This window comes from Panthera tigris, chromosome D2 (assembly GCF_018350195.1).
Source record: "Panthera tigris isolate Pti1 chromosome D2, P.tigris_Pti1_mat1.1, whole genome shotgun sequence".
NCBI lineage: Eukaryota > Metazoa > Chordata > Mammalia > Carnivora > Felidae > Panthera > Panthera tigris.
In genome coordinates this window covers 54,050,464-54,063,257 of record NC_056670.1, presented here as the reverse complement: position 1 = coordinate 54,063,257, position 12,794 = coordinate 54,050,464, and the positions used below count along the sequence as shown (strand labels likewise).

The 12,794-nt window shown below is 45.1% G+C and overlaps 1 protein-coding gene across 19 annotated transcripts in view; it reads left to right on the top strand.

Annotated features, from left to right (window-relative positions):
* SORBS1 (sorbin and SH3 domain containing 1) overlaps positions 1 to 12,794 on the top strand; it is a 145,226-nt gene that overhangs the window by 71,993 nt on the left and 60,439 nt on the right. For all 19 annotated transcript variants that reach the window (XM_042961130.1, XM_042961141.1, XM_042961131.1 and 16 more), the window contains 3 exons: positions 8,930 to 8,977; positions 9,102 to 9,231; positions 10,755 to 10,869. In XM_042961130.1, the coding sequence (XP_042817064.1) occupies positions 8,930 to 8,977; positions 9,102 to 9,231; positions 10,755 to 10,869 (293 nt within the window). The remainder of the gene's footprint in view (positions 1 to 8,929; positions 8,978 to 9,101; positions 9,232 to 10,754; positions 10,870 to 12,794) is intronic.

Sequence of the window (12,794 nt, the reverse complement as noted above, 5' to 3'; positions counted from 1 at the left end):
TAAGTCCTCTGTTTTCACAAGTGCACGTCTGGCAGAGAGGTAGACGAGGCCCCTTCATTGCACAATGTCTGTGGGGGGGCAGCTGCAAGAGCATATGCCCCGAAGGCCGGAGGAAAGCTTGCTGGTGGAAAGGGGGCCCTCCGTACATACCTGGAGAATGTTGATGAGTGAGGCTTTGGTACCAGCATTCCTTTTTAGGGACAAAGCCCAGTTCACCCCCCCCCCCCCCGCCCCCGTATTTCTGTGCTCTGATTAGCCGAGAAGCCATCCCGCACAGCCCTTCTCATCACTGGTAGATTCGTCCATTCACCCATTCACCAAACTCTCATTGACTACTTGACATGCATGAAATGACACTCTGGGAAGCATTTGATACAGTTTTAGCTAAAATACCGTATTCCCTTCTGGCTCTGCCCTTGATGTGCTAGTCAGTGGTTTCCAACCTTTTCATGTCTGGATCTGAACGAAAAGAAGTCTACCAAACAAACCCAGGCTTCACATCAGATGCTGATGATTTCATTATAATCAGCAACCTCCCCACTTCCAACAAGAACCTATTTGGTGTGAGATAACCTCATCTTTTGATCTTGGGGTGCTGATTCCAGCCAAAAGCATTGCTTAAGAAACAACTGAGCTGGATGAGGGAGACATTTTTTTAGGGTAATTTTGTGCAGTGTTTCGTTGGTGCCTCATTTGGACTTGAGAGCCCAGCGCACTCCTAGGGTAGGGGTCCCTTCTGGGGAAGGTGACAAGGGCACTGCAAGCCTGAAGGCACAGTGTTCTGTGGGCAGAGGAAGGCCACCTGGAGAAGTCCTGGGAAGAAATACAGTGACTCCGTCACACTGGAGGAATGCCGGGGGCCTGCCACAGGCAGGTCAGCCTGGCTGTCTGTCTGAAGCCAGGGTTTCGTGGTCTCACGCCCAGAGCTGCCGTGTCATCGGCTGCCACACCTTAGCAACCCCAGCTGACAATGACGTCTGCTGTTTGGGGCACATCAAGTCAGGCGCAAGAGGGAATTGAGGTTATTTTTCCTTGGGGCATAAACAGTAAGGGACGATATGATAGCTTTTCACCCATAAAGTGGGAAGCGAACCTTAATATTTTTTATTTTCAAAGACCAAAAAGGATGAAATTGTCTTGAAGGATAAAAAGGGAAAAAAATTAGATTGAACATAAAAGATTCATAACAACCAAGATGATTAGGTTTTCACACGAGTTTCTAAGAAGTCTTTTTCCCTGGAGACCTTTTTAAAAATAGGGTAGATTCCATCTCGCCCCTGCTCCCTGCTCAAGATGACAGATCCAGACATAGACCACAGACGGATTCAACTAGATGAAGGCTTTTTACAAATGAGTGAAATGTTTGAGCTAAATCACTTTAAAGAATTGGTATTTTTTAACTTTTTTTTTTTTTTAAGGTATTAAGAGATTCTCTGGCTTGTGGTTTTGAGGTCGGTAAGCTCTGGCAGGTCCCCCTCAGCCCTGTTGTTGGTACCTGTGCCAGCCCTGTGTGCTTCCAACAGGTGGCCCTGAGCTCTGCACACCTTAACGTGGGAGATATTTATGCCTTTCAAAGAAAGGTGTTAAGGACAAATCAGCACCTAACCAGGGTTCTACCCATAGATTTTAATGAGCATGAAAAAATAGCCAGCTTTAATGAGGAAGGCGAGCCATCATTCCAGAGTCTCTCCTTTACGAAGAGCAGGCTGCTGTTGCTGCTGGGTTTTTTGTTTTGCTTGAACTCAGAATCTGAAACTAGAATTACTTTCAGTAAATCTATCAAAACCTAGCCTCAGGGATGCTGCCTCTGCCTAAATTCTAGTTGTTTAGAGGATATAAAAAAAGACTAAGTGTCTGAAAGCTGATTCTCCTAAGTAGTAAAGGACTATGTGAAAGTTTGTTTATGCCAGCTTAGCAACCCTTTCCCCACCCCGCCCAAGTACTACCATGAAAGAGTAAACTTCTATCCAGACTTTCAGAAGATACATAGAATTATGTCTTAATCAGTGAAGTTTAAAATGTACTTTAAAAGAAACCTATAAATTCCAACAGGGCGCGGTCACTTCTAATCACTTTATAATCTTTGAGACCACTCTGGGACACGAGGTCTTTGTTTCATGAGGTAGCTGGGAGTAATTGGGGCTAGGGAATTAACAGAATGGATTCAGGAGACGTATTTCTTGAAATTTCCCTGTATACTCTGGTCACTAGCTTATCAAAAATAACAATTCCTTTGGGAATAACTCTCAAGTAAGGCTAAGCAAATGAGTTTTACTTCCTTTTTTTTTTTTTTTTAAGCCTTCACTTGACCCGCCCTCTCCTCCCCATCATTCCTTCCTCTGTGACCCAAAGCTGCTTGTCTGTGAATTCCATTCTCTTCTCTCTCTCAAAGGCAGATAGAGGTCTTTTCGTAGCATCTGGGATGTCACTGGGACAGAAAGATTGTTGGGGTGGGGTGAAAGAGCGTAGATGGCCACAAGAGCCAGCCCCACCCACTGCTGCACCCAGATGTGGAGGGGCTGCTATGGAGGGTCTTCAGATGCCCTGCCCCTGGTTTCCTCCTGGAGTAGGAGCCAGAGGAACAAGCTGTGGAGAAGCCTCAGAAACGCTGCCACTGCCTCTTCCCCTGTCTCCTGCTTTGGGAAACAGCAGTGTGGTGGCTCAAACCTCTGCGGCTCACAAGCCTAATTCTATTAATAATAACAATAACAACAACAACAATAATGGCATAACCGCTGCAGCGACTGTCACGACCACCGTTTATTGAGCCCCTACCGAATACAGAGCCCCACATCCTGAGTGCATCACAACTGTCACCTTGTTTCATCCCTCCAGGGACCCCCTGAGGTAAGTCCTCATTTCGTAAATAAAGGGTGTGAGGCTCAGGAAACTTATGTAATTGTTCAAGATCACCCAATAGGTAGCAGAGTTAGGTTTCAAACCCAGATCTATAGACCCCCACACATGGGCTCTTTCTTACTGTTCTGCTGCACTGCTGATTCCTCTACCTCTCCTGCTGCACCCTGTGTTCTTGGCTGACCCCTCTTGCCAAGGGCTTTCTGACACCTAACTCCGGACATCCAGCCTGCCTTGCTTCTGAGTAGGCTGAGCCAGTGTCTCCCAGGATGATTTCTGGGAGTATGTAAAGAAAGGTCCCCAAGATACTTGATTTGACATATGGCCAGGACTGGGAACCACTGGCGTGAAGGAATACCACCCTTCCCACCCTCCAAGAAAGAGAAGATACTCGCCAGTGCAATCTGGGGTGTTTGGATATAGAATTCAAGCAGGGAATACAGATTCAAAAGAGTTAGCCTTCCCACTCTAAACATGCCAAATGATGTTGGCTCTCTTGACCTGCTTTATGTCCACAAAATGGCAGAGCTTTTCAAATAATGCCTCCAAGTCAGCATAAAACTGAATATCTGGTGTGTTTTTCCATGGTCCGTGGCCTCTGAGAATACGTTTGGCCATGTCAGGGTAGAGGGCTGTCCTCTTAGCCAAGGGGTAAAGTCCCAGAGACCAGCTTTTCCTCTTGCTTTTGGATGCTTCTTCCACCAGTCAGGCTGATGGTGACCACTGCCACCTCCTGGCGAAGTGTCTCAAGACACCACCCCAAGGCATCCTCAAGTTATGGTGACATATGCAGTAGTGGTCTGTCTCACTGAGCTTTCTCCTTGTTCCTAGATGAGGATGGGCCAGAATAAGGATTTAGGAGGCTGATTTTTTCCCAGGCACGTCTATACCGAATTAAAGTAATCCTCTACTGGCCTTTGAAGATTTCTAAGAATAGCTTTACTTTGCTGGAGTTCAAGCAAATAGTTCTATTGTGAAAATGCCTGGCCAGGATCTATACCCCATGCCCCAAGCTCCAGCTAGCTAGCACTGCCCAGAGGAGGCGGACCGAGCTGCCCGGTCACCTTTGCTCTCCTAACGGGAGCTGCGCAGGACGGCTCCACCCAGCCAGTGCGGAGTCTTGGACGGTCCTGCAAGATAGTTGAGAGGCACTAGCAGCTACTCCGTTTCCACCTCCAAGGGCCAGGAATGCCACTGGAGATGAGGACGGTGAGTCTTTTTCCAGCCCTCTGGTCCTCCCCAGGTCTTCCTCCTTCCCCTTCTTCCCTTCTACACATCATTCTTTCCTTCAGATTTTTTTTTTTTTTATGAATTTGTTCTCTATAGCTACTCTACACCCTATCAGGATCTTTTTTTCTTTTAATCCCCTAAAATTTGCCTTTAACCAGAACACAGAAGACAGTTTGGAGACTCTCTCCCTGAGCTCCCTGGACTATGCCTGACCACCTTACCCCATTTCTCCTTGTGCTCATTCTGCTCTCCCATCCCACCCAGACTTTGTACCCACTTCTGCATGCATCTTTTTCTTTGAATATTTTTGGTTGTGGGGTGAGTATGTGTCTATCTTGACTCTTTTATCCCTCCTCTTCCTAAGTGTGTGGGGTAAAGCAGGAGAAGGAATTAATTTGTGCGGTAGATAAAGGTTGTGTCAGAAATCAGCCCCTGATGTTAGAAAAATAATTGTAAATTTAGGGGAGCCTGGGTGGCTCAGTGGGTTGTGTGTCCAACTCTTGATTTCAGCTCAGGTCATGATCTCACAGTTTGTGGGATTGAGCTCCATGTGGGGCTCTGTGCTGGTGGTGCAGAGCCTGCTTGGGATTCTCTCTCCTCTCTCTGCCCCTCCCCTACTCGCTCTCTCTCGAAATAAATAAGTAAACTTTATTTTAAAAAGAAGAGAAAGAGGGGCGCCTGGGTAGTCAGTTGGTTAAGTGTCCGACTTTGGCTCAGGTCATGATCTCGCGGTTTATGGGTTCGAGCCCCGCGTTGGGCTCTGTGCTGACATCTCAGAGCCTGGAGCCTGCTTTGGATTCTGTGTCTCCCTCTCCCTCTCTCTCTGCTCTTCCCCCACTCACGCTCTGTCTCTCAAAAATGAATAAACATTAAAAAAAAATTTTAAGAAGAGAAAGAAATAGTTGTAAGTCTAAAGGCCTAAGAAATGCATAAAATGAAAATTTGATAAAGGCAAGTGATTATGTAAATACTCCTTTTTGCTCATTATCTCATTTTAGTTACATAATTTTTTATAAAATAATCATTCTCAACCAGCACTTATTCCAATGTTTTTAAGATTGTTATAAATTCTCAAAAAAGAAACCCAGAAAACCCAGAAAAAAAGTCTTTTTTAGAAGTTCATTTAAAGTCACTGTGGTTGAAAAGGCAATTATGTGCTTCCTGGCAGTTTTAGGAGAGTAGCTGTCCCCAAATCGAGCCTCCAAGGACAGATTGCCAAAGCCTAGAGGGCAATCACTGGTGTGTAAACATCGGAGCCCAGCAGGGGCCTTTGGGTTCCAGAAGTGGATTTTTCACTCTGAGTAAATCCTACTTAGTGTCAGAGCTTCCTGGAAGTCACTGGCACCGGAAGTTCTGGGTGTTGCTGCCGAAGTTTAGTGTTTGCTGCTTGGGGCTCTGGGGCACAGTCAGCATGTGGCTCCACCACAAACAGGAATCACAAGATCCCGGCTCAGCTGAGCCCCCTAAGGCACAGCTCTAAAGAACCCTTGGAGAAACCGTAAAGGCAGGATTTCAGACACAGACAATGTCTGTGTTCACAGACAACTAGAGAAACGTTTCATTTGCTATGTCTTAACTGTGCTTAAAAATACACTCCCTTTGACTAACTCTAGTGTACAGAAACGCAGAAGAGCGACCCTTGCACCCAGTTTTCCCATTCCTCGGTATTTCTAACTTCTTATCCATCTACCCCAGTGTGGACTCAGTCTGCCAGGAGAAGGTAACAAGAGAAGCAGCAAGTGGATGATGGATGTAGCAAGAGTGACTCAGTTTTACCCTTGTCCCTGGAGACCAGGAGAGAACTAGAAGTGGATGACTCAGAAAACTTGCTTAAGCATCACCAGCAAGGGGATGATGCAGAAAAATGGAGCAAAGGCTCCAAGGGTTGGAAGTCAGTCTGGCCAACGCTGTAGTGCGTGACTTGAGTTTCAAAACAGCACCCTCCCCTGCCTCTTCCACAACAAAAATTACAAGGGAATAGCCACAGTGTTCCCTACGATTGGGTAGATGAGACTGGGGTGAACCGTAGCACGGAGCACCCATCCCTGTCACAGGGCTGAGAGGCAGCACAGGGAGGTGGAGTCGGAAAGACCTTGAATCCATTCCTGCTTTGTCTTTTTCTCACAGTGAGGCTAAGAGCAAATTTTCTTAACTTCCCTGGACCTAATTTCCTTGTCTGTGAGATGAGAGATTTCTATGCCTCCAGGAGTTTTTGCAAGAATTAAGTGAGATGATAGTAAATTATCAGCCACTGTTAGGCACTTAATGGAAGCAGCTATTATTTTTATTCACACACACAGGTAAAATTTTCTTACGCTAGATTTGTAAGACAAACATAAAAAATTTAAATAAATTTTACATTCCCTGCAACTTGCCCTAATTGCTAGTGTTCAACGGAATCCATGGAACTTCAGTTTGCCCTCTTAAAAGTCAAACTGAAATCCACATGTCAGAGTCGGATCCGATGGACACTGAGAAAGAAATGAAAAGCCCAGAGGCACTCCGCCCTATGTTGGCCTTGGATGGGTGACAAATAAGAGTAGCTTTTTGTTTGTTTGTTTTTGTTTTGGGGTTCTTTTTTTTTTTTTTTTTTTTTTTTGGTAAGTTTATTTATTTGAGAGAGAGCAGGGTAGGGTCAGAGAATCCCAAGCAGGTTCAGTGCAGAGCCCAACTTGGGGCTCAATCTCATGAACTGTGAGATCATGACCTGAGCAGAAATCAAGAGTCGGCTGCTTAACCCACTGAGCCACCCAGGCTCCCCTAAGAAGTAGCTTTAAGAGTGTTCAGTCACCCAGACTTCTCTTTTGCCTTCACCCCCATTTTTCTCCTTCTGTTCAATACACATACTCTCCAAGCTGTGCTATTTTTTTTTTCCATCTTACAAGAACTATTTGTCATTTCCTTCTAGCAAATATTTCAGAATTCTACATAAGGAAGCTCTAAGAAGAAGAAAATTTTTAAAGAGCTTGGGCTTTAAAACAAGTTGAATATTTAATATTTTGAATGTTTAAATGCCATTTTGCCCCCATGAAAATGTTGCTTCTTGCCCCAAGAACCAGGTAATAGTTATACATTAACACCGACCTTACCATCTATGGATAAGCTGTTGCTTCATGATTCAGAGAGAGGCAGGGTTTTGAGCTAAAATGCTAGGCTGGATTTTAAGCAGTATGTACTGCTGGTGTTCCTAAGTAAGCTAAGTTCTCATTTGGCAGACGCCGTTTTTCCGATCACATCTTTGTAGTCAGAGCTGATGTTTAGTTTTCTCTGACATCGTGTCATTTCAGTACGATAATCAGACATTCTGTGAAAAAACAAAAACAGGCAAGACAAAATACTTCGGAACAGTACTCCACAAATATGTCTGGATATCGTTTTATCTCTTCCTTCTGCCCTGTTTTCAAAAGCTAACATAAATAAGCTTGAACCCTCCAAGTCTTGTTCCACTTTGATGTTGACTAATTCTTACCCTCGAAGCAGAAGGAGGAAGGGAGGGAAAGATAACTTAGTACCTGATACCTTTCCTTTATTTGGGCTGGGAGAGACCTGGGGCAGATGAAAATCAGGAGAGGAAACGGGGTAAGAAGCGGTGATAGAGAAACTGTCTTTGAATAATACTCAAAATAGTATTTATCTCACGAAACATCCTGGACTTCACTGCTCTGAAACTCAAAGTGATTTGCAGAGAGACAGAACTTGGTTAGCACTTTGTCAACACATTACATTGGATGCTTTGGCTTGTCTTTGTGGGTTACTGTGTGTTCTTTGTTAAAGCTCTTCTGGATTTTAAGGGAGTTGGGTCTTCATTTCATATTCATGAATTCTTAATTCAGGTTAGCAAGATATTAGAAAATGGGAACAGCCGACTGATTCAGCCTAACTCTTGTTGGAGAAGTGCTCTGGAGGGATTATCGTGGATGTGGTGACTAAATGTCCTACCATTTCAGGACAGTTCCAGTTTAAAAATCTGTTTCCATAAATGTACGTGTGGTCTCATTTTTAGTTCAGGGTGACCACTAACGTGAGTGGCTCAGATCTGGTCTCAGTTCTACAAGTGTCCGTGTCCCAGTGTTCCCCTTACTTAGGGACGTGTGTCTCTCCCCTGGAGAGCAGTCTCACAAAACCATGTGAGTTTGATTTGGTCCAGAGTCATGGTTTAGACACTTAGCCTGAGCAGTACCTTTGCAAAGCAAACCTGCCAGGGTGTGCCATGTTCCAAGACAAGCGAGCTACTCAAGCAACTAGATGGAGGTGGAATCAAAACAAATGATTATGAGGGGCTTGTCGAACTGTGTTCTCAGCTGCAGCACCTCTTTAAGTGATACTTAAATGGGACCTCAGAGTATAAATCGGGTCACAGCTGAGGTGGGCAGTTGAACCCACATCACTGGGCCTCTTCATTCCATCTAGTGGTGGTCCTGGGGGACTCTGTGGAACTCAGCAGGCTAGAGCAGAGACTTTCAGCGTGAGCATTCTGGGACCTATCTCCGCCCTTGCGTCCAGCCCAGGCTGGGCACCCTGCATTCTAGCTTTGCTTGTGGAAATTGTCTTGAGGAGGACCTTTGGCTATTTGTCCCCATGCTTCCTTGGTGGCAGGTGGCAATCAGCCCGCAGGGGTCATGAATGTACCTTCCAGCCTCCAGGTCTGCAGACCCTCTTTGGTTGGGTGGGCTCTCAAATGGGGTTTGCGATGGTGTGGCTTCCGGCCCTGGGCCCCTCCTCTGTCTGTCGGGCCCCCGGTGTGGCTGGATGCTGGTGCAGGATGGTGTGAGTGGGGGACATGTCACCTGGTTCTCTTACCTTAGCCAGATTCCTCCTGATTGTGTTTTGTTTTGTTCACTAGATGATGATTCAGATCTGTACTCGCCTCGGTACTCCTTTTCTGAAGACAGTAAGTGACGCAGAATTTTCTGGTCGCGGGGGAGGAAGAGAGGGTGGTGGATGGGGGAGGATATCTTCCTGTTTTTGGTTTCCCCCAGGTTTGAAAGTCTTTTGTACCCACTTTTCTTCTCTAGCAAAATCTCCCCTTTCTGTGCCTCGCTCAAAAAGTGAGATGAGCTACATTGACGGTGAGAAGGTGGTTAAGCGGTCGGCCACACTCCCCCTCCCAACCCGCTCTTCCTCACTCAAATCAAGCCCAGAAAGGTAAGAGCTCCCCCACCCATCATCAGCTGAGATTTAGGGCACTCACACCCAAGCTAGCAGTGAAGTATTGTCTCTCTCCGCTGGGGCAGGCAGCCTTGGAGGCAAGAGTCAAGCAGACCCGACTTTGAATCCCTGTGCCGTCACTCATGAGCAGTGACTTATTCTGAGTCTCAATGTCCTCATCCGTTAAATGGGCATACGTTTTACACTTATAAGGATGTTGTGAAGATAAAACAATGCATATAATATTTGTAGTTGTGCCTGACTAATGGTAATGGCTCAATTAATGTTGCCTGTAATTATCATGTCTTTTTACCCTTCTCACAAGAGAAATCTTAGCTGTAAGATTTGTCATGTGTTTTTATACTCTTTGTGCATACTGAAGGGGCCCATAATTTTAAAATAAAGCCACACATATTAGTATCTATTTGTTTATGTAACGCGTATCACTGAAAGATAAGGCTCGGACTGGTTACGCTGATGGCGTTCATCATCTCCCAATGGCTGTAGTAAATGACCCGCTTTTCTTTGTTGAGTTCTTATGCCTGATGGAGTAACCTTTTTATGCTTTGATAATTAATTTGAAAGGAAAGCTGAGGATGCCCTTACGTCCTGTGGGTAAACACGCAAGTGCATTCATCTTGAGGTTCAGGATATACCTCAAGCATCTACTGGGTACCTTCTGTGTACGCGTTGAGCCGGATACTGTGGGGGAATAGAAGCATATGTAAATCATTGTCCCTGCCTTCGAGAAGTTTATAGCTTTGCAGGAAAAAAATAAATATAATCACAGTGCAAAATGCAATAATGTACACGCACTAAAAATTTGCAATTTTTAAGGATTCACATTTCACCTGGAACCCATCCTTGGCTCAGGTTAATTAAGTAGCTGTGCCAAAGGCTGCAGTATTGGTGACTACTTGGGCAGGGTGTGAAACAGGCAAGAACATGGTTGTTAATAGCCAATAACATTTGTTGAGTGGTCACCATGGGCCCGGTGCTCTGCAAAGTGACTTACATGTGCTGTCTCATTTAACCCCTACAACATCCCCCTTTTTCAGATGAGGAAACTAAAGTAGCCGTAGGTAAGGTACTTGGCTCAGATCACCATGCCAGCAGCGCTGTAGCAGGGACTGGAACCAGAGCCACCTGGCTCCAGGACCCGCGTTCTCTTGCACTGCACTAGCAGGAGTGGGAGGTACAGGCATGCTTGGGGAATGATAAGCTCGTGAGACAAGAGAAGTGTGGCTGAGGCTGCTTCCCACCCTTCTTCTCGTTCTCTTCTCTCTGCTTCCTGGTGCCTGGTTTTGAGCACAGGACACCTCAAGCCTTTTGTGAAGCGAACGCAGAGACGTAACTGGTTATTTTGAGAAGGAACCCAGCACAACTAAATGCTTCACGTCCGGTCCGATTTTATGCTTCGGATATAAAAATTTCTTGATTAGACTACAGTCAGCCAAAGCCAGACCGTGTCGGATGCCAATTTTCATGAAAATAGCTCTAATAGGATTTTTTTTCTACAGAAACGACTGGGAGCCCCCAGATAAGAAAGTGGATACAAGGAAATACCGTGCAGAGCCCAAAAGCATTTACGATTATCAGCCGGGCAAGTCATCCGTTCTGACCAACGAAAAGATGGTAATGTGTATATTAAAGTTCTTTTGTCTCCCCTGCCACGTTCTTTAATCCCGATGCATTGTGCATCTGGGTTACGTTCTTTCTCCCCTGAGGTAGACTCGCTATGTTTCGAAGACCATGAAAACATGAAGCATTTTTACCCTTTTCAGTTTTGCAGGTGTTTATAAATTAAGTCCTGGGAGTCTGCTTTGAAAGAAACCTTATTGTTCTTTGTTGTTCTTTTTGTGCATGATTTGAACTAATTTAAAATCCCCTACTAATGTAAAGATTGATTTTGCTGCTGTCTTTTTAAAAACCTCTAACCATTAATTTATCAGGCTTATTGCTAACTGGACCAGAGTCAGGTTTTTGGTTTTTTTTTTTAAGCGGCTCTTATTTGAACACACATAAATTTTGTAGAAGCTACCGGCACGTCACTAAGAGGTAAATAATGAATCTGATGTTGTGACTTGGGAAAAAAAGACCCAGGCTATTAGAATATGTCTTCCCCTTCTGCCGAGTGCAGTATTGAGGACGAATCTCATATTCAGTCTGGTTTCTGATTCTCTACACAAGTTCACATCGCCAAGCGATTGTAAGTGGGGAAAATGGCCTGTATAGGCATAGAAGACCACCCTGGAAACGAGGCTTCTTCTGCGAAGTGGGAAAGAATTTTTACAAACTGATTAGTTTTGTATCTGCCACTCATGCTTCCCTTTTGTTCACCCTTCGTTAGAAAAGCTGGTTCAGAATTCTGATCATGGTTAAAGGGATTCTCCAAAGCTCTATAAAGATTGCAGCCCTCCAGCCGTGCCAGCAGGATGGAATGATCATGCTGGGGTTTGGTTTTTATTAAAATGCAGTTACCACACTGCGAACAGATTAAGTAGGCCTCTGAAATGCAGGTTCAGATTCTTTTCCCTCCACCTCTTCCACTCTACATGCTTTAAGTAATAATTGATTTGACTTTTACTAAAATAAAAATGTGACATCTTTAAAAGCACAAAGGGATAAGTAATTTTAATTGGGAAGAAAGGTCAACAGTGCACAGAAATGCTTTAGAGCTGTCATTCTTTAGCATCACTGTGCACCAAAGTTATTTTAAGCAAAAAGTTCAGAGATGAGCAGAGAATTTTGCCTCTGGCCCCACAGTGCCCTGGGGGTCCTCTCCCTGTTAGAAGTAGAAGAAAATACATGGCAGAAGTTCACCTTCCACGCCGCTGTTCCTAGAAAGACAGTCATGTGCTTTGGCACATTCATGACACTTGAATCACCAGCCTGGGACGCACCGTCACATATCAGTACATTTAAATGACTTCAGAGATTCCATAGCCCTAGATTCTATAGGGTGCTTTCGTTTGGGCAATATTATGGTTCATAGGTGATCATCGCTTTCAGGGAAAGCTTGCCCCTTTTCTGAATTTCTTTTTCGTTTCCCCCTCCTTTCCTTGGCTCCTAGTCATTTGACCACCATCCAGAAATAAGAAAAAAACAACATTTTGTTTTTGTGCTTCTCATTGATCCCATAATGGTTACAAACCCTGGAAAGTGACAGTAGTGCCCCTCAGGGGCCTCTGGAGAGTTGTGGTGGCTGCGCACACGGTTGGTGAAGCCCCGCCCGGCGGTCCTACACAGGAAGCTCCCCTGTGTGGTAAACGACCGGGGCCGGCCCGGCGACCGGACGTGAAGGCCCCAGGCGGGCCTGGGAGGAGCACCATGGACAGCCGTTTCATTCAGTGCTGTTCACTCTTTAGCTCTGTTCTTCCTCAGAGAAGTCTTTCAGTTGAGAGAAAAATTTCAGATCTCCTTCATTTCACAGTCTACTCCTCACAGTAGTTGAATTAGTCCTTTATTTTTGAAAATTTTCTCCCTGCTATTTTTGCCACGTGAACAGAAAAGTTGGCACGTAAGTGTCCGTGTGTCTTTCCTTTTGGCATCTGGTATCT